This window comes from Mesoplodon densirostris, chromosome 15 (genome assembly GCF_025265405.1).
Source record: "Mesoplodon densirostris isolate mMesDen1 chromosome 15, mMesDen1 primary haplotype, whole genome shotgun sequence".
Classification (NCBI taxonomy): Eukaryota; Metazoa; Chordata; class Mammalia; order Artiodactyla; family Ziphiidae; genus Mesoplodon; species Mesoplodon densirostris.
This window is the reverse complement of record NC_082675.1, coordinates 87,910,319-87,932,156: the sequence shown is the minus strand read 5'-3', so window position 1 is coordinate 87,932,156 and position 21,838 is coordinate 87,910,319. Positions and strand designations below refer to the sequence as shown.

The following is a 21,838-nucleotide window of genomic DNA, read 5'->3' as shown; positions in this document are numbered from 1 at the left end:
CCACACTGGCAAATTCCAGGGCTCCACGGGGCCCAGGGGCGTGGCCAGCTCCCCTGCAGAGAGGGGCCCGGTCACATCAGAGACGCGCACGCACCCCGCCCGGCGCCCCTCCTGCTCAGAGGGTCGCCGGCCAAGGGCAGCGGGTGATTGTAAGGGGCGGCTCCCTCCTGCCCTTCCCCCCCCCCACCCCAGGCTGCACGCTTGTCTCTGTCGCGTTAACGTGAGGTTCTGTCTAAGGCCCTGAGCTCACAGCCTGGTTTGTGGCCGTCGGTTTAAGGCAGCCCCTTGAAGGACAGGCGCTGCAGAGCCTGCGGGCTGCTCCCCGCGGCCAATGCCTGGCCTTTCCGGGCAGGCTGCTTCAGGAGGGAGGACGCTGGGTGCGCGTTCAGGCCAAGCCCAGCAGACCCCATGCCTGGCGGCCGGTGCGGTGCCTCCACCCGCAGGATGGAGAGGGGCTGACGGTCCACAGACGGAATGGGCACGGTGCTTTCTTACGTGGATGGTCACGTGAGATGGCACAGATGTTCTTGTCAGGTAACACGTATCAGCAGGCCCAGAGAAGAGTAACGTGGAAACTCGACCAACTTCTTACCACCAACCAAAAATGAGAATCCCGGCCAGGACTCAGGTCTACCAGATGAAACGATGTCCACCTCCCTTTCCTGTAGCTTCCCTGCTACAGAATCTCTGCTTGGCGGGTGGTGGGGGCGGGGGTGGGTGGAGCTGGAGCCTGTTTCTGCAGAAGGAGGCCAAGGCTCTGCGTGGTCACTGATGGGCCGGGAGGGGCCGGGCAGGGCCGGGCAGGGCAGGAGGCTCTGCGGTGGTACTGCTTGTCTGCAAAGCTGCCTCGGGCAAGAATCCTGCAGCAGCAGATCCAAACCATCTCCCCGCCACAGAAGCCAGCTGAGCAGCGAAATTTGCAAAGGCCACTGGAGGACACTTGTGTTGTCTAGTTCAGTTTCGAGTTCTGAGCTTCTGCCTCGTTGTTCCTGAGCTGTAGGAAACCCAATCATCTTCTCTTGGTTTTTTGGAAATAAGCCCTCTTCTGCAATGGGCTGAAGTATTGGATAACTTTTCTTTAGTTCTTACAACCATCTGTGTATCCCTTAAGTTCTTCTTGACTCTAAAGAAGGCCGTGTGACTTCAGATTTCCTCTCCCCTTCGGATTCAGGTCACCCGCCCTGAAGGGCTTGACCTTGGGGTCACACATTTGCCAGGTCAACTTGTCCCAGTGACAGAGGGCCTGAAATAGCGCCAGTCGTGCTAAGCTACATTTTACAATGGTGTGGATGGTCTCAATGATCTTTAAGATGACATCTGATGGAAAAAATGTGGAAGAACAATATAAGTTATAAAGCGTGAGTTTAAAAACAGCAAATCGAAGATCAAAAAACTAAAGATTTCCTCCATTTTGTGGATTCCACAGTGATAGTTCCTTCCATCTGTTGCTTAGAAACTAAGGATTCCTATGAACAGTTATGAAAGTAGCACCTTTGGTGCTTTCGGGTTTATGGATTTCTTTTTGGACAATACTTCCTAAAGCGACTATAAGCTGGGAAACCAGGTTGGGAATCACTTTAGGGGAAAGCTGTGCAGTGCGCCAGGGCAGCGGGGCTCACGGCCGCTCTGACTCCTGCCCCTGTGCATCTAGTGGAAAGCGCACAAGTGCCCAGAGCCCCGTCCCCACTGTGGCTCCGTGCCCTCCCCACCCAGGAAGGTGACCACCCCATTCCATGCAGGGTCGCTGGGATGCTCAGGCTCTGGGTAATTTCTGCCTCGGGTACCACACGACGTTACAGCAGGGAAAGGATTGGGACGGCGGGGTCCCGGTGACCTCAATGGGCCTCCTGAGCTCTGCCTGAGCTTCTAGGAGCCGTGGTGCCAGCAGCTTGGACGTGAACTGTACGAACCCCAGCAATTCCTTAGACAGTCATCTCTACTTCAGGCCCTATAAAAGGTAACCAGGAAGCGACTTGGGGTGGGCTTCTATGGGGCATCCACAGGAGATTGTAGCCGGGTTTCACTGTGTATGTCAGACCCACCAGAAGTGGCAGAGACAGTAAACTGGAAATCCATGGTTTTGAGCCAGGAAAAATCCCTGTGATGGGGGACAGACCTAGCAGATCAGTTCAATTGTGACTTCAGTTTCTGGGTGATTTTTTTTTCTTTCTGTAATTTAAAATAGTCCACTAAAATTATAGTCTGGGCTACAAACCTAATTAGATAGGCCACCAAAAACAATTGTTTTTAAAACCAAGCAAAAAAAAAAAAAATGTAGGTACAACCAGTGAGTCTGATGCCTCAGAATGAAGAAACAGATTTTATTTTCTATCAAAATATCTGAATGGATGTCATGCGGGAGAAAAGACAAGTGTATGTGTATGATATATACCAGAAGCCCCTCTGTGGGCGGTTGTTGGAGGTTGGTGGCAAGGTGAGATGCTCTGGGGGTTCAGCCGAGGCAGCGTGGTGCTCGGGTTTGGGGACTTTTGCACGGGTCAGGGGGAGCCTGTGGGAACCCTGGGGCTATCTGGTGTGTCCCAGCCCTGCCCCTCCCAGGAGGCCACCAGCAGCGCTGGACCCAGAGCCTCCACTCGAGGTGGGCCTGTGAGGCGTGTGTGGACAGATGGAACCTCTTGGGTCAAAAAGTGACCCGAAGACATGGCACGGCCCTTTATTCTGAGATGATGCCTTTCCTGTTCTTTTGATACCCAAATTCCCTTTCTTTCTTTAGTGAAATGTAGGCTAGTACATGGTAGTTACTTGTTTTCTCTTTATAGCTTAGCTGTAAATAAAATAAAAGCTTCTCGAAGTTCTGGATATGCCCGTATGAAGACCTCACCCCTAATTTTTGCTATTTTACTGGTCTGTGAAGTCTGGGAACCTCCTGTTGAGATGGGAATGATGCCTGTAAATGAAACAAACCATCAGTGATGATTTGCAGTGGGCTAAGCCTCTACCACACATTTTTAAAGTTTGTTATTGGCAAAACCTCTAATTGGGTGAGTGATGATAATTTTTATTGTTTCCAGTCTCATTAGAGATCTGATCAGCCGTGAAGATGAAATTTTATTAAACTTCCCGATGAAATTATAGTTGGATGATCCCTTATTGTCGATCCCTCTCTAATCATAGGAAGAAACATTAAATTAATTGTAGTGAAAAGAAGAACATTATGACTTATATCTTTTTTTAATTTTTAATTTATTTTTTTGCGGTACACGGGCCTCTCACTGTTGTGGCCTCTCCCGTTGCGGAGCACAGGCTCCGGACGCACAGGCTCAGCGGCCATGGCTCACGGGCCCAGCCGCTCTGCGGCCTGTGGGATCCTCCCAGACCGGGGCACGAACCCGTGTCCCCTGCATCGGCAGGCGGACTCTCAACCACTGCGCCACCAGGGAAGTCCTATGACTTATATCTTATCGATAGAAGGTTTTCATTTTGTCGTTAACTTTAATAGACTGACGCACTCACAGAGGGGATTTCTGTATTGTGTGTTATTCTGGTTTGATGAGCGATACAGTCCGGCTCTGAGAAACTGAATACATCCTTTCTGTTCCTGTTGACCTGAGAGCCCGTGGCATTTGGAGAACCGGGCAAACTCAGAAGGTGAAGCCCCAGCCCGTGCTCACGCTGACCTCCCCTGATAGACTCAGGATGTTCCCATGGTGGTGGGAACAGAGCTGCCCGCCCGGGTCAGCTCAAAGCTGGGAAAAGCCCTGAGTTCCAGCGGGACAAGCGCTCTCCCCGCAGGCGCGGCTTCCCAACAAGAGCACTCAGGGCCCCAGGACACCCGACCCCACCGCGGGCTCCAGGTCATCGGCATCTTGGACACCTAACTTCCCTGATAACTACATGCCCTGAGCTTGGGTGAACAGAAGGTGTCACTGACCACGTACAATGCTCGGTTAAAGGGCAAACCTAGTTACTGGGAGAATGAATAACTCACTGCCCACTCCACCCCGGCCTGTTAAAAAAAAAAATGCAGAATGGGGGGCCATCCTATGGTTTCTGACTTTTTGGGTCTGGGGTGTGCCTCGGCATCTGTGTGTGTTCTCATGTTTGTATGCACACACACATGCATGCACACATGTGGTTTTGATGAACGTTGGTGATGGAATATGATTTCCATGTCTGTGATGGAAAAAAGCATAAGGCACACAGTCTAGGTAAAAACAGTCATATTTAAATATAGAACAAGATTCACTTCATCATCACAATTTCTTTGAGATGATCTTATATGAATATGTGATATGTGTCATTTTCTGGTTATAGCAAAAATGATACGGAATCATAGAAAATAATGATTTTCAGGATTCCTCAACTCAGCTTTTTTGGGTGTTAACAGGCATTAACATATTCTGCCAAGGGCAGCTGATGCAGTAAATTGTGGGCAGATGTATGCATGCAGGTCAGGGGAGGCGGGGCAACAGAGCCCTGCAGAGTGCTGGGGGCTTCCAGCGCCCTGTGTCTTGCAGGTGGGGCCCAGGCTGGGCTCTTAGCTCGGGACGGCGGCGCTCTAGGATGTCCCTCCATCTCGCCCGGTCAGTCCCTCTGTTAAACAGAAACGTGTTAGCCATCGGTCATCTGCAGTTACATGTGACCCTGAGAGGCAAAACCTAGTGCCAGTTCAAGCCAGCAGGGGCTGGCGCAGGCTTGCAGGGCGCCCAGAGCTGGGGATGGTCTGCACTCGGCAGCACGTAGACGGCAGCTGGGGACCCAGAATGAACATCACCGCCTCCGTCGAGTCCTGTTTCACTTTTCTCTGCCTCGGTTTCCTCACATGAGTAAAAGGGCTCGTAAAACAACCTGCCTCGCGGCATTGCTGGTAACGCACAGAGCATCCAGCGAGCGCTCACCTTTCCCTCTGGGCTGTGACCGGACACTGCATTTACTGGAGGGGAGGCCCTGGGGGACACCCAGCACGCCTGGTCCCTGCGTGTGCTGCTGGAACGGGCTCGAGGTGCGGGAGGCCAGCGCGGGGCTGCCCCTCCGCAGATACCAAAGGCGGCTCGGGGCCCTTGCTGCGGAGTCTGGGGGTCAAGCTCAGCCTCCAGGGCCCTTCTCGGTGGTGCCCCGCAGGCCCTGACTCTGGGCAGGTGGGACGCTGAGGACCCACAGGCCCCAGTGATGCTGCCGAGACCTTGCGCTGGAGCCTCCCTCGGTGATGACACCTGTGAGTTGCTCTAAAGAGTCAAGCCTGCCCCAAGGTCGCCATCCTGCTCTGCGGGGGGGGGGGGTCTCTGCGCCCCAGAAGCCACCCTCCAGCCGGTGACGTCCTCTGTTCCTCAGAGACGGTCCAGGGAGCAATTCGTGATTTTAGTATCACCACCCCCAGAAGTCCAGTGCATTTCTCTAAGTTTCCTGGGGTCATTTTAGCCATTAGATGGAGGTGGGGGTTTTTAAGACATTTTTGTGCAATGTCCTGTAGAATTTGTACAATAATAGAGGATTATAAGTGCATGTTTGGGTAGTAGAGCCAGACCTGTGCCTCTCACATTGTGCACTAGACGCTTTGCTCCAGACAGAGTCTAAAGAAGAACTCTGCCCTGGGCTTTAACTCGATTAAAGCTGTTATTAATTGACAAATTGAAACTGCCCTTGTCCTAACCCAAAATGCTGCAGATCCACAGATTTTAGCTTCTCCCTGTGCTCCTTGCGTCCTGGGAGAAGCTACTTTCAGGACACAAGCGCCCTTCTCTGTGCCTCACAAACACCCATATTCAGAGACACAAAAGCCAACTGTTGTAAAAATATTAACATTCAGAGGCGCTTGTGTTTCGTTAATGCGTTTAATCATGTACAATATAGTGACTGTTTCCCCTTTACATTTACATTAATTTATATCAGCCACAGAATCTAAAGCACAGCTTGAAAATCAGACTCTTTCTGTTGCAACCTATAAATTAGGATTGCATCCCTGCAAAAAATCTACTGCTTTGTGCCAGCCACAGCATTCTTCATGGTGCTTTTTCACATTGCTGCGATCCAGTGAGGGATTTGATATGTGATAAATATTGGTGTTCTCACGTGGTTCAAGTAACCCGTGGTCATAGAAGACGTGCCATATCCTAAGTGACATATCTGTAAGGGCTGTAGCATGGCCGACATTAGGCACACCTGAGAGCTGTATGCACCCCCTTAGGAGCGGGAAAAAAGACCCCAGGGTCACAGGGTCTGGCTGTTTGCCTGGCACTTGGTCTCCGGCAAACATTTATGCTGTCCATTGGGAGTCAGTTCCTCTGCTTCAGAAACATAAGTCTATATACTGACTGCACGGTGAGTGTCACCCACGGCAGTCTCTTGACCCCTATGACTTTGTTAAAGGAGTGTGGAGTCCCTCGGGTTTTGTTATTTATATATTTGTGGACGTAGGGGTTGTAGGTATAAAAACTCCCCCGCATACATATAACAAAAGGAAAGACCCTCCTGGCAATCACCTCCCAGACATGTGCCGTTCCTTCCTGGCCCCCCAAGGACATGACCTTGGCCCTGCACCCTATCTCTCCCTTGACCACAGTCCCTCCCACCTGGGCTCACCCGCACCTGTGCTCACCTGCAGGCTGAGCCTTCTCCCCTGAAGTCTGGTCCCACCCACACCCCATTCCTTGGCTGTCTCTGGACACTTTCTGCGAAGAAAACCCTTTGCCTCAGCCCTTGAAACCTTGCATAGCCTGGCCGGCCTGTCTTGAATCACCCTCCCCTCACCTCTCCCCTTCACCGTCCCCCCCATCATCCCCTCTCCCCCTCGCCCCCACCATCCCCCTTCCCCAGAAGCCTGCCCCCCCCCGGCCACCCCGCCACCCCCAGCCCCGTCCTCGGCCCACACGCCCATGTCACCCAGCGGTCCCCTCAGGGCGCCTTCCTGATGCCCCCTTATCCTGCTGTTTCCTTTCATACCATCACTCAACATGAACTTATGCACTGTTTCTGTTTCCTGTGGCAGCCACACAAATGACCACGAACTGGGTGGCTGAAAACAATAGGAATTTCTACCCTCTCGGTTCCGGAGGCCAGAAATCTACACCCAGGTGTGGGCAGGGCAGTGCTCTCCCCGAAGACTCAGGGGGAGGGTCTTCCCCGGGTCACCCCCCTCCCCGTGTTCCCGGCCACCATGTCTTGTACACGAACCAGGCCACGGTCTGCTTCCATGCCACGTGGCCTCTGTGTGTGTGTGTGTCTGCATCCAAATCCCCCTCTTCTCACAGGGACACTGGTCATTGGGTGGGGGCCCACTCTACTCTAGTGAGACCCCATCTTAACTGGATTACATCTGCAAAAGACCTAACCCTCAAATAAGTTCACGTTCACAGGTGCTGGGGATGAGGATGTGGACACACCATTTGGGGGACATTATTCAACCCATAATGTTCATCTTCATCTGTGTTCATGCGACAAGGACCACATCTTGTTCGCCTGGTGCAGGGGACATTACGCTTGCTAGGTGCTTGGTGAGGATGGGTGGCTGGGTGGGCAGATGGACGGGTGGATAAGTGGATGGACGGGTGGATGGACAGGTGGATAAGTAGGCAGACAGGTGGATAAGTGGATGGATGGGTGGATAGTGGTTGGACGGGTGGATAAGTGGATGGACGGGTGGATAAGTGGATGGACGGGTGGATAAGTGGATGGACGGGTGGATAGTGGATGGACAGGTGGACGGACAGGTGGATAAGTAGGCGGATAGGTGGATAAGTGGATGGATGGGTGGATAGTGGATGGATGGTTGGATAGTGGATGGATGGGTGGTCGGATGCTGTTGGTAGATGCTAGTACATAGATTTCTGGGCAGTCTGATGGATGGATAGTGTGAGTAAAGCCACATTTGCCGTAGGTAAGTAATAAACTTTGGAGAAGAACCTACCTACATGACATTCATTTATACCCACCTGTGGTAACTGAGAGCAAGATGGAGGTACTGTCATTCTCGAGAGAAATGCTGTGTATTTTTGTCAAAAGCTAAGGGAGGATGCTGTGCCACGTGAACTACCCCGTTTCCACTTAAACTTTCTGATTGCTGCTGCTTCCAGAGGAGAAGCCAAACCAAAATGTCCTGAACAAGCAGCTCTCTCCCATGCAAGAGGCCTCTTGTGGACTCTGGGGACTAAAGAATTCTAAATGCCCCATTTCTTTAAGGCATGAATCGCAAAAGGTGTGGGCAGTTCCACTTTTACCAAGAATGCTAAAAACACCTTTTGTGAAATAAGTGCTCCCAACACGCTTTGCTTAGGCACCAGTAGCCTTTTAGATGATAAACGTGCCATCCAGGCACCTGCGACCCTGGAGCCCCCCAGGGCAGGCGTGGCAGCGCCTAGGGGAGATTGTGTGCCTGGCCCTGTTTGCTCGGGAAGGCCCAGTGCCGGATCCGGAGCACCTGAGACAATTCCCAGGGCCTCTGAGACACAGAGCCGCCGCCAGGATGCTCGGGCCGGATGGGCTCTGCCCGAGGCCGTCCGGGGCCGCGTGGAGCTCCTGGAGCCTGCGCACCCTGCGGATTTGATAGGAGACGGCCGGTTCCCCAGCCCGGGAAGAAAGCAGCATTGTCCGCGCCCCGCTTTGCACAACCGTATTCATATCTCACTGTTGTTTGCAGATGTGGACCAGAACAATGGGACCCCGTTGCAGGACACAGCGGTGACAGACTCCAAGCGCACAGCGGGCCCAAAGAATGCCTGGCCGGATGCCAACCCAGCTGACCCCGGGGGCCGCCCCCATTTGATCCGCCTCTTTTCCCGAGATGCCCCAGGGAGGGAGGACAACACCTTCAAAGACCGGCCCTCAGAGTCAGACGAGCTCCAGACCATCCAAGAAGACAGCGCGGCTGCTCCCGAGGGCCTGGATGTGATGGCGGCTCAGAAGAGACCCTCCCAGAGATCCAAGTACCTGGCCTCGGCGAGCACCATGGACCACGCCAGGCACGGCTTCCTCCCCAGACACAGGGACACGGGCATCCTCGACTCCCTCGGCCGCTTCTTTGGCGCGGACAGGGGTGCACCCAAGCGGGGCTCGGGCAAGGTGAGCTCTGAGGGGTAGAGGCGCGTGCAGGTCGCGCCTCCCAGGTGGTGGAAACGGAAAAGGAGGGGAATCCGCAGGTGAACTCAGCCGTTAGCGGGAGTACAGCCTCCGTGCTGTCTGGGGAAACGTGTTTTCCTTGCTGGAGATGCTTACGGGCTCCTGGGAGGGGCCTGGGTCACTGCTTTCGATTTTTCCACCCTCTCTCCCCTGCTCAGCAGGGCTGCGGTCAGGATGTGGTCCAGGAACGGAGAACGTTCTGAATTCACATCTCCAGGGTGGTGTGGATGTGGGCACTGTGGTCTTTTGTGTCTTATGCTTGGGGGCTTTAGGGCTGATGTGGCTTCCACTGCCCCCGCTTCGGGGCTGCACACTGGGCTGTTGCCAACGTTTTCCTGGACTCAGTGCCACCAGCTTCGTGTTGCTTTGCAACAATGATGTGATTGAGGACTTTGGAAGAAACTCGAAATTTAAATTCGCCTTGAGCAGACGTTCTCTTTTGTCTGAGTTGTTGAGGGAAATAAATGAGTGTGAGGGATTAAATGAGTGCGTCTATGAATCAAAACTGTATTCGTTTGTTATTCCATTCATTTGAATGTAGAATTTGTGAAGTTTCATTATTTAAATGTTCTGTAGATAAAAATGTGTCACAGGAGAAAATCGCTCCTATTGTGGTCCGGTTTGTGAAAGTGGCTTCTGGACTAGATTGTGAATAGATCATCTGTGGCTGATGCTTCATTGAAAAGCTAATCCCCAAGTGGCATTCCAATAGCAAATACATCGCACGCGCGGCAGCTGGATTTTAGAGTGCTGGATAGCTGGGTGACTCGGGAAGCAGTGAGGTTTTTCAGAACAGCCCCTGGTTTACTGGGTGTGAAAACACCTATGATGCAGCTGTGCTTCTGGCTGTGCCCTGTGCTTATTCTGAAAGGCCTTTGGGAAGTTGTAAGGGCTCTGAGTCGAGTGTGGAGCAGACACCCTTGTCATTCGTGGTCCTATAACATCATCAACACTGGGACACCAGGAGTTCAGGAGTTTCTCGAATTTGCTTTAGTGTCTAACTACAGTTCTTAAAATTAGTGACGATCCTGAAATTGTTGGAGATAAACACGGTGTCAGCTGCGCCTTTTGTGTGGTGTTAAAGGATCGTTGAGCTTGCGGGGACCTGCTGGGGGGCCGAGATCTGTCACGTGACCCTTGGCAGGACTTCCTGTGAATAACTCCATGTACCTTTTGTGCTTATAGAATTCATTTTCTGATTGGTTTCTTCAGTGTCCTGTACTTTGGGGCAGTCTTCCCTCACCCTGAAATGTGGGTCCTCTGACCTATTTCTAATGCTGACTTCAATCCGAGATGCTTTATCAAGCACAGCTATCAAACCACACCAGACCCTGACTGCCTAATCAAGTCTTGCTATTATGCAAAGCACCCCGTATGCATGCAGCGTCGACAGTTTTGAAACCTTAAACTATTCTGCTTAACCCAAAGAACAGGAAAAATAGATTTACACTGTGCAGAAGAGATGAAGCAGCTGGATAGCATGTATTACAAAACAAGCTTCATTTCGGTGGTAATGGGTTAAGTTAAAATAAAATCGCGAAAGCGTTCATGTCAACTGTTGTGACCTCATCTCAAAATGAATATATATTAGACATACATGTTTTTCTTCCTTTATGTAAAAGTACAACCTTGATTGCATCAAGTCTGATATTCTTCAACACTTTCAAAGAAAAGATTCCAGCCTCAGAAGTAGGCATCCACTTCACAAACTAGTCTTGCTAGGTTATCAAGGATTCAGAGAAATCAAAACGTTTTCATGGGATTTTTAAACATGAAAACAATGTTTAAATAATTGATTTAGAACTTTTGAAGTATCAATTCTGTTCCCTACTGGATGTTGAGTAAAGAAGATTTTCGAATGAGCAGCCTTGCTCTTTGATGCCAAAGAAATCCATTAGAGTTCGAATGCAAAATCATATCCGTAGTTACTTATTACAAACACAGGCTAGGGATACATTCCTGTCGAGTATCTTTGCTGAAAATACGCAGTGGGCCTTACTGGTACCCTTGCTCACCTCACCTGTCTTACTGTGGATTCTTTGTTCACTTTTAAACACTGGAGGTGTAAGCATAATACACTCGACACCCAGTGACACACACGTAATGGCCTCGAAGCCTGGGGTATTTATTGGTGTGGGCTCATTTTTTGGTTTTGACCTTATTTTTGCTTTGCTCTGTTTATAAATCGGGAGAACCCTCATTGTTTTAGGTGCTAGAAAGGTCCTTTGGATTGAAGCGTGTGGAACTGATAGCAGCCCTTGGCTCCCGGAAAAGGGGCTGTTTGTCGCCGGCTCCCCTCCTCCGAGGGCACGTGGGGTGGCCCCTGGGTGAGCAGCGGCAGCGCCCCCTGCCCTGGGAATGCACCAACACACCTACCCTCTGTGCGGCCGGGAGTTGACATTTGAGCAAAGCGCTCACAAATGGCATATTCTTTCGAGAGCCATAAATGGAAAGTGCATTCCCGAGACCATGCGCCTTTGTGGCAGGAAGAAAGAAAGGCGGAGTTGTTGCCTTTAAGAAGCAGGTTTCCAAGTCCGTGGAACCTGGGGCCCTGTGAGGAATGGGCGGGTGGTCAGGACGGAGATGCAACCGCGTTTGGTCAGTTTTAGCGGGTGGAGGGGGTCCCCTAAGCTGCCCCACCTACCCACCCGTCAGACCCGCCGCTCTGGGGCCAGCGCTGTACCCTCAGGCTCAACAGCAACATTGTGACCCATTAGCTTGGACAATAGCCAGGGTGGCCGCAGTGGTGTGACACCCGGACGCACCCCAGTGGGGATGCAAGGGGCCAGGCCGGTCTCACCGTCCTCCACATCAGTCTACTTTCCTACAGTTTCTGTACTGGTGGTTATACCTGTTTTCCTCTGTTGACTACAGTCAGAGCTGCATTTACAACCTGCTGCTCTCAGCATCCAGCATGACTTCCCTGCCTCTAATCTTCACTGTGTGGGATAAGAGCGCTTGCTGTCAGTGCCCTGGGGTATAAGCAGTCTTGCAAGTTAATCACAATGTTCTGTTTCCTGCCTTTTCTTCCGCTGCATTTCAATTTCATTGAACACGTTTTAGTTCTACGGTAACTTAACTCCTCATCGTTATCGTGGCACCCTAACGTTAGAGATGTATTCTGTAATCCCCTGGGGAGGGTGACAGTTGGAGGTGACATGAAGGACACAGCAGGCAGCGTCTGAGCAGGGTGCCCCGCCCCGTGTGAGTCTAGCCCTGAAGTCGGGGCGGCGGAGCTGCACTCACTCATTTCAGCCGAGAGTGTGTCCGCTTACGATGCAGCGATGCACGTAACATGGGTCTCAGCGAACGTGAGTCTACGTGGCCACGACCCAGCCACTCTGTACATCAGTTTGCCAAGAGATCTGGCCAGACATCTTTCTAGAGGAAGATCCCTGTATGCTGGGTAGATGTGCTTCTGCACCCAAACAAACACTTTTTGAGATTTCCTACAGGAATTCCTTCTGACGTATCATTGCCCTGATCAATCAGGGATCTGTTATTGATCGGCTCCCAGCGCTTTGCTGTGTCCTTCTGTGGTCTCACTCCTCCGCTGTCTTTAACCAGGCGAGAGAGAAATCAGAATGGTGTGCCCCTGTGTTGGCAGCGATTTTGCTGCGTCCTCTGAGTGAAACGTTTGTAGGTTATGTTGATGTATTTAATGCTGATTGCCTTCTGGTGATTGTATTCTGATTTGATTTTGTGATGACCTTTTGCTTTTTATATATTTCTTCCTTTTTATGCATTTATTAAACATTTTAACAGACTAATTGCATGTGATTTTTTTAAGTTGTCTTTTTTGGTGACCTTCCCTTTACTAAGCACACGGTGTAACTGGTATTTTCATGACCTTCTGACACAGCAACCAACCAGCAGGTGAGTTTGGGGCCCCGAGCACACCCTTCTGCACACAGTTTTCACGCCTCTGCTTTACACACAGACGTCCTGTTCTCTTCTCTCCACGGGCGGTTCAGTATCCTGGTCTTCCTGTTAGGACTGTGTTCGTTCTGCCTGAGGTTTTTACTGTTGCTCTCAAAGCACCGTCCTGTACACGTTGGGGGAAATGACGGTATTCTCCCCTGTGCCTGGGACACGGGACCCTCAATAGCATTTACTGAGTGACTGAGCACAGGAAAGACGGCCCCCGCCTGGGCTCACTGGGAGGGTACACACCGGGGGTAGAAGAAACAGCGGAGAATCTGAACGTAGAGGCAGGCTGGTTCTTTTAAGGATGGCAGGTAATTTGTGAAATTGAGGGTAAGTTCGGGGTCGCTGGTGAACTAGAAATAAGCACAAAGACATGGGATTAATTTTGATCTGTCTTCCATTCGTCTGTGCCCGTATCCTGCCACCAGACCCTGTCCTAACTCATCTCCTGTTAAACTCACTTCCGTGTTATGGTGTTGCTTTCCATCATCGTTGATGTTCCTTTTGGTAGAAGGAAGAGGCAATTCTTACCGGTGGATGGAGAGCTTGGCTTGACATATGAGGGAATATCTCATCATTAGGGGAAAAAAACACTCCCTCGATCTCTTGTGGAAATCACTAAGTGTGGATTTAGCATTCCAGAACTGGAGAAATCTCTTCTCACACTCCGGTTTGATCGGTTATCTTAGGGTTTTTCCACTATGGACATCACCACACTCGTAAGCCCTCGGGAAGCGTCCTGCTCCATGAGAAACAGTAGAAGGCGGAGACGGTGACACACGGCTTCCGGAAGGGGCCGTCCTGCCTTTTCTCCTCCCGTCCTGTGGGCGCCTCACTCCTTCTGCTGGAGATGCTGTCCCTTTTGATCCTGAGCACGTCTGGACGTGAGGTGGAGAACCTTCCCCTGCTCTTACACAGACAGAGAAAGCTGTCTTCCCTCCTCCTGCCGCCGCAGGAGGGGCAAGCCGTCGGGGAGGCATCCGTGGGCCAGTCTGTCACCCGGGGGGGCCACCCCATCTCAGAGCCATGGGCCATCCCTGCCCCAGGCCGCGTGGCCAGCGCCCAGGAAGCCAGGCTGGCAGTAGAGGGGCCTTAACACCAGCCCCCAGAGCTGCCTGAAAATGTCACAGAGAAGTTGACCTCTTCATTAAGAAGGGATGTGGTCTTAAATAGAGGACTAGAAAATTCTTCTTTGCCTTTGGACCAAGTGTAGGCATGGACCACAGGCCATTTTTGAGGGTTTTCACCCTCAGTGGGGACAGCCTGGCCTCATCAAGGCAGAGAATCCACAGGCTTATCCACTGAGATGTGCTTCTAAATAAGTACTCAGGAGTCTTATTTAAGTACCCAATACCATGCATCAAAGTCACCAGTACTTCTTGCTAGTATAGAAATAGCCGCTCCCGTGCGGAGAAAATTGATTGTGAGGTGCACAGCTAAGTACACGCTTACCACGGATTTGCCTCTGGAAACCCTAGTGTGTTCACTTTACAGTAATATTCCTAGAATGTGTTAATATTTTCCTGTGTCATAACTACTGCTTATTTCCATGCATAACCAACTGTTAACCTGGTTTTTCAAAATCCATTTCATCTGTAGCCAATATAAGACATCCCTTGAAACCTATTACACTGATTTCATCTCTTGACCCCTATGAGGCTCTCCGTCTCTCTCTCTCTCTCTCTCTCTCTCTCTCCCCCCCCCTTCTCTCTTTCTCTCTTGCCATTTTGCTATGGCAGGTCAAAAGAGAGGAACTTCTTGCAGGCCCCTTACCTTGGTCCTGTAATAATATTCTCTCCACCACATCCCTCAACACTGGTTGATTCGGCAGAAACTGTCTCGTAGCTGATAGAATAGGGAAAGTGCGCTCAGGAACAAATACTATTTAGGAAGATTTACAACACTAGAGTTCAGGCTCGTTCGCAGCTCATGAAGGAATTTTAAGTCTCTATTAATATTAATATTAAGCTCCTAAATGCCACCAACAGCAAAGAAGAATGGCCATGAGAAAGCATAACTCCACGTGGCTGGCTAGGACGCCTTCTGAGCGCTCTGTGGCTCTTGAAGTGATTCCCTTTTACTCTGGAGCCAACTGAGGGGACCCAAGTGTGAGAGCCACAGTTAACCCCACAGCGCAGGAAAGACTTCTACTTGTAAATCCAGAGCAGAAGCGAACACACTTGCTCTCAAAGAAAAATAAAATAAAACCCCCCGGAGTGTAAAATCTATTCCATTACAGACACGGAAAAGCCCTTTCAGCTCTTCTCGTGAAGCTGTCTTGGAAATCTTACATGTCTGGTGCCGGCAACGTTTTTAAGAAAATTTGGTCCCATAATGAGCTATAGGCCCCCAGAATAGACTCCGGGAAATACTTGTTCCCTAACCCTTTCTCCTTGTTCCTTTCTGTCGTCACTCCTCCTGCCCCCGGGCCCTCGGGGGCCGTCCCCTGCCATCTTCCCTCCCCGGGTCCCCTGAGCCCCGGCCACTGGCTGCTCCATCCTCCATCCCCGTCACATGCCTCCTCCTCTAATCTCCACCCGCCGCTCGCCCGCCCCCTCCCCGCCGCCAGGAGCTCACCCGCTGGAGGACGTGGACTCAGTGGCCGCTCTGTCCCTCTGGCAGGTCCCGTGGCTCAAGCAGAGCGGGAACCCTTTGCCCCCGCATGCCCGCAGCCCGCCCGGGCTGTGCAACGTGCACCAGGTAAGACGGCTCCGCGCGGCGGCCACGGCCATACCGTGGGGACGGCGCAGGCGCTGCCAAGCCCTCACTCCCACCGCGCGCGCCTTGGGAAGGCACGTGTGTCAGGCTGAGCAGGGCAGCTCCTGAGGGGACGTGAGCGAAGGAAAATGTGCAAAGACGGAAGGGGGGGGTCTTCGCGAGGGATGCGCGGCCTCGACTGGGGGTCCCGCCCAGACGGAGGTGGGACCAGGGTGAGGACAAGCTCTTGAAGTGGGCCTGGCCTCCGAGGTGGCCGGCAGCCGTGGCCTTGACCCGCCTGTGGCCCCGTCTCCTCGGAAAACCGGCGCCTAACGGACACGGAGCGCCCGCCGAGCACGAGGTGAGTGAGCTCTTCCAGGCGCCAGCCCAGCTGAGCGTCCCCGGGGTCAGGACCTCCTTCCCGGCTGCCCCTCGGAGCTCGTAGGGACCGTAGGGACAGCCACGTGGACGGCGGGCTGGGGCGACCCCGGGGGAGGCACGTGACCAGCCCGGGTCAGACTCAGCTCGCGGGGGGCACAGCCCTGCCCAGGCCTCTGTTCTCGGAGCCCAGCAGGCGCTGTGCCCGGGCATCGATCGGCCTTTCCAACCTGGGAAAGCGCAGGAGGTTGAAACCACGTGGCACGCGACAGGAAATCTAGTTCTGACTGAGCCCCGAGGGTGCGGATGGGGCCAGGGGAGCGGGACCCAGGCAGCCGGGAGCTGTGCCCGCAGCTGAGACCCACTGCGGAGCCCTCTGCCCCGCACGGGACGGTGTGACCACAGGGGCCCGCGGAACCGGCTGGTCCCAGGGGAGGAGTGGATCCATACGACGTAAAGGGTCGGCTCCCGGACGTCGGTCCGGGGGAGGCTGGCAGAGCGGCCGCAGAGCCCAGGGCCTGACCCCATCATAGGACCCGGCCACGGGAGCAGTGCCGGGGCCGCTGGCTGCCGGGAGGGACTTGCCGTCGAGCTCCTGGGGTGGGCAGGGGCGCATCTCCAGGTAACAGCTGCAGGGGGGCTGGAGGGGTGCCACCGCCGAGCCCGGGTTTCACGGGAATCGCGTTTCAGTTGCGACCATCGTGCTCACCCGTGCAGAGGGCCCCTGGGTGGCTCCTTCTCAAAGCAAACAGCCCCACCCCTGGGGAGGTCGAGAGGGCCCCCTCCCCCTAGAGGCACATAACCTCTGGGGCCCTTGGGCCTTGGCCTGGTCCACACTCAGCCTCAAGGAAGCCAGGGCTGGGCCGCAGAGGCCTTCTGGGGGGCCCTGGGCTCCCAGGCCGAGTGCGGAGAGCTGGGGCGGACGCTTGCTGTCTCCTGGCAGCGGGGATGCGGGCGGGCAGGTGGGGACGGCAGAGGCCCCAACGGGGACCCACGTGCTCCCTGCGCCCCGAAGCCACCGGGTCCCCCGTCCTCTCCTCCACGGGACACGTCGCCATCAGAAAGCACGCCCGCTCCACCGAGAGGCAGAGACATTGCCAGAAATCCCAGATGCAGTGCAGAGTGGGGAGGGCCAGAGGCCAGGGCTTTGGCGTTTGGGGATGTTAAGAAACTTACAGCAGAATGACTTTTCTCTGTTGTTGGAAAAAGAGCAGCAGCCCTGCCCTCCACAGCTTCGTCCCAGACAGACCTCTGTGCCCACATGTACAAAACTGGCCAGAAATGCACGAGTTCCACACAGCAGCCCCAGGGACGCAGCATGGGGGCCGGGCGTCCGCGGCCTCCACTTATGGGCCTTTGCCTTTGCTGTTTGTTCACTATGTCTTCCTCCAGCACGCTGCATTCTTCAGTATTTCAAGAAAGAGCTTATGTTTCTCGGAGCGTTAACGGCCCTGGACACGGGAAAGCACTGAAGGGCCAGGTGGCACGAAGTGGTTTCAAAATATGACAAAGGGCACGTGGAGTAGGCTTGCGGAGCAGACAGGAGCCGCGGGGTGAGGCCACGGCCGAAGGGCTGACGCGGGGGCTGGGGATGGTGGTGCAGGACCACCGGGCGGCTCGGGACCGAAAGCTTCCTCCTCCTTCCCCTGTGGTTCAGAGACTTAAAGTCGGTGAGTGATGTCAGGCTGGCGTCCTGCACCCGGACCTCCTTCTCTCTGTCTGTCTGTCTCTCTGAACAAACACACCGGGAAGGGTGAGAGAGCCCCACCTACTACACGTCAAGGAACAAGTGGGCTCAGCACTGTGGCTGCGCTTCCAGGACTGGGTCCCCTGCGAGGAATCCCTTGATTCCAGGAGCCTGAACACTTCTCTTGATTCTGACACAGGGCTGACCTTGAGGGCTGGAAGAGGACTGTGGAAGGTGGGAAGCCCAAGGCCACGCATGAAGTAATATTTGAGGACTGAAAAGCAAGCTGGGAAACACGAATTCCAAGGCAGAATCAAGGAGCAAATACACAACAGGGAAGACAGCTCCGCGGGGAGACAGGCAGAGCCTTTCCTCTGCTTTCTCCATCACGTCACCCTGGCTCCGCACGGCTGGGCCTCTGGAAGCTGCATGACCCAGAGCGCCTGGTGCCTGCGGATGGAAGGAGCTGGAAAGGTGCCCAGGGCGGGGAGCGCGGAGCACGTGCCTCGCCCGAGTAATCTCCGTCCCACCCACACCTGCACATCTGGGCCCTGGAGATGCAGGAAGAACAGAGGGGGAAGCCCCTGTTCCCACGCCCATCAGCTGCTCTCACTGGCTTCCTTAAGCCCCTCTGTCTGCATCCCACAGACCCCGGGAACTGGTCCTTGAGGCCTGGAGAGGACACTGCCTGGACGCCCGGCCCGGGAGGTGCCCAGAGGTTCGTGCAGAGCCGCCCTGCCCGCTGTGACCCCCCAACCAACCGTCCCCAGGATGCTTGGGGATAAGGAGTCGGACTCTTCGCACCTGGAAAAGCACAGGGTAAGGATGGAGACACGCGTGGTAGGTCTGAGTTCACTGCTCAGCCTCCGTGCGTCTGCTCTGAGCCTCCTTTCCTGGCCTGAGAAGCACACCAACATCAGAAATAACCGTCTGTCCTGCCGACGCCCCGGGTCCCCGTGCTGATGGAGAGAAACATCCGGAAGCTGCTGGCGCATCGAGGGCACGTCAGGCCTGCTTCCCGCAGGGACCCTGCGAGGCCGCCCCAGCTCTGGCCGTCAGCTCCTGGGTTCCCGCTCTCAGGCCTCAGTTTCCTCACCCAGAAAGCAAAGGGGTCAGAGTCAGTGACTGCAAACATCTCTCTGAAGACTAAGACTCCATGGTTATTTCCTCAAGTCTCCAGGGGCCTCTCGTAAGCCCAGCCCCGCCAACCCCGAGGTGCTCGCGGTGACTCCGTGCCTTAGGCTTGTGGGCTTTTGTTCTGCTCCTGGGAAGCACAGCCCCCAGACCCCAGGCATCACTCACATGGAAAGCATTCCAGAGGCTTCCCTCGTATTTAGCCGTCAGGTTTTCTCAATCGATTTCTTCGTGATGCCCAAACAAATGGCTCTGACCAGAGCTGGGTGGTTTTGATGGGCCCTGGACGTCTGGCCATGGGGACCCAGAGCAGAGCAAGTGGGACCCTGCCCACCTGGGCGGAGCCTCTCCTGGGGGACCGTGGTCTACTCCCCCCACCCCCGACGGGCTGCCCCCCAGTGCAGCTGCGCCTGGGCCCACAGCCTTCACTTGCAGGAAAGCCTGTTGCAACTTGGCTTTTCTTCCAAAATAATCTTCCAGACTCTGCATCCCTTAAACCACTTGCTGTCATTCTGTGCAAGGAACTACTGAATTCTAAGCCGAGCAAAGGCATCCGGGCGATTGTTTGGTTTACGCCTCTGCTGAGCTGTTAGTTTGATGTTTATGCTGGGAAGTCTTCTGCGTACTTTAGACATATTGAGGTCTTTAAAAATGGGTGCCTGGGAGCAAGGAAAAGAGCCGGAGCAGTTAAGGCCGACATCTAACCTGTCCTCCCGCCGTTTTGGAAGGAGACACGGGAGGCCTCCAAACCCACGTTCAAGAGGTCGCTCTCAGCACCAGCCCAGACGCCCTGAGTTCGGGAAATAGCAGTGAGCCTTCCCTGCGGGGACGACGAGCCCAGGCCTCCGGCTGTGAGCTCTCCAGGGCTGCCCGAGATGAGGAGGGAGGAGCTGCCTTATGGGACAAGGGAGGGTGGCCTGGGCACCGCAGAGGGAGCCTCCCGTCCCTGGCGGGACGGCCCAGGGGCAGCCGCGCATCCTGTCTGGACGAGAAGACGGAGCAGTGGGTGGAAAAGACAACGGTCTGCGGCGTCCTCGCCGACATGGCCGCAGCTCCCAGCTCTGGCCGGGCCCTTGTTCACTGCACTGCCTCCTGTTCCACCACCCTGGCCCGCTCACCGGGGTGAGAGCAGAGGCCAGGCCTCGGAGCCCCGCCCGAGTTTAACCCCCCTCGGGGGCCACGCAGCCACCACATGCTCACTGAAGGAGCGAATGTGCCGGCTGTGACATGTGACACCGACTTCCTGTGTGTCCAGGGTGACCTCATGACCACATCCCAGGTTTCGTTCCGTCCTTGCCAGGAGGCCTCTGACCCCGATCTTTGGACGGCCGTCCCGTGGAGGCAAAGCCATCGGTGCAGAGGAGGCCGGGGCTTCGGTTTCCTCGTTTCCGGTGAAACATCGCAGAAGAAACCAGAAGCCGCCGTGCTTCCTGCAGCCCGCTGCCTTCGGCTTCACAGGCTGCTAAGAGGGTAAACTCTCCAGCTTGGAAACCGGCCCCTCTAATCACGGGACAGGCAACAGCCCCAGCTGAGCGGAGGACCAGGGATAACCCACACCTCCGCACAGACCGCACCCTGCCAGCCTTCTCACATGCCAGTATCTTGAGAAGAAACGTGTCATCAGAACAGGCAGCAGGTCACCGAAAATCTCCACCTCAACGAAGGTCTGCCTGTGAATCTCTCCTGTAACTGAGAAAGGCCCGGCGCTGATACTGCATGGCTTTCTCTAAACAAAGAAAAAGCCCACGGCTTTAATTAAACTCCTTCGTGTCAATGATTCAGGAACAAACATATTCTTAAACTTGCCAAGGGCAAAAACGTAGGGCAAAACTGCGTAGGTCATTCAGACAGAAAAGAATTCCCTCCAGATTGCAAAATCTAAACGCCTTGACCTTGCCAGAAAAAATCTAATGCTCTCTCCTGAGGCGTATTAGAAGCTGTTTGACCAGAAATGGAGCAATTGCTTCCTCTGAAAAACATATATACACAAAACTAGGAGCGTGCCCAAAAGGCCCAAGATAACCTCGTGATCCAGTGATTTCTGGGAACGGCCAGAGAGCATCGTGCGGTCAGGGTGTGGGGATTAAAACACGCCGTGTTCATCAAGACCAGCTCTGAACGGGGGAAGCTCACAGCTCTAAGAGTTTCCAGCCAGATGTGTCTTGTCTTCCACAGGCCTGTGACCTTTGGGTCACATGCTGTAGTCCAGAGTACTTATTTTACTGGCAGCTAGCTCAGCACCTGGGCCAGTCGCCACAGGGGCATAAAGCTGCCACGACCCGTCCCTCCAAAGGGCTACAGGGAGGTAGACGGGCAGAGAGACGGGGCAGCCACGGATGAGAGTCGTTGGGCACAAGGTACGCTGCTTCCTCTTTCAGGAAGTCCTTAAGGAGGACGAATGACCGAAACAACAGTTCGGAGGGCGGTGAAGGATTTTTATAAACCATCAAAAGAAGTGTGAAGCAAGAGGAAAAAGGCAGAAAAAGTATATCCGTTTCATAGTGAACTACGTGTCGTGGTTCTTAAATATAAAGAAAACGATACGGAAGAAGCATATCTGGTTTTCTTACCGCTTTCACAAGGAAAACAGTCATCTTAAGACCCCAAGTCTTACTCTGCTGTTCTCCCTAATTGTCGGCAGTTCAGAAAAACAGTGACACTGTTATAGTCTGTGGCTCCAAACAGGTTAAAGAGATGAACCGCTTAGCTGCCTGGACCTGGGTTTCTTGAGGGCGCCACAAAATCAAAGATTTCTCTGGCGGAAAAAAGGAGAACGCCAGTTCCTCCGCTCCCCGTGTCTCTGGACCACTGGTGGAACCACCTACTAAAGGCGTGTCTCCTTAATGCCACTTGGCGGATATGTGCAGAGTTCTGTCGTGTTCAATCTGTACGTTGAAGGATTCAGTATCCAAGATGTTTGTTCGTTGGATGGCTGGTCAGTTG

The 21,838-nt window shown here is 53.8% G+C and overlaps 1 protein-coding gene across 2 annotated transcripts in view; it reads left to right on the top strand.

Moving 5' to 3' along the window:
• The first annotated feature begins 8,829 nt into the window (after positions 1–8,829).
• The window catches only part of MBP (myelin basic protein), a 33,800-nt gene continuing 20,791 nt past the window's right edge, over positions 8,830–21,838 (top strand). Inside the window, exons 1-2 of one of the 2 annotated variants that reach the window (XM_060119019.1) lie at positions 8,845–9,015; positions 15,622–15,699. In XM_060119019.1, coding sequence (XP_059975002.1) covers positions 8,845–9,015; positions 15,622–15,699 — 249 coding nt within the window. Of the gene's footprint in view, positions 9,016–15,621; positions 15,700–21,838 lie in introns of both variants that reach the window. The other variant, XM_060119020.1, reaches the window with a different exon arrangement.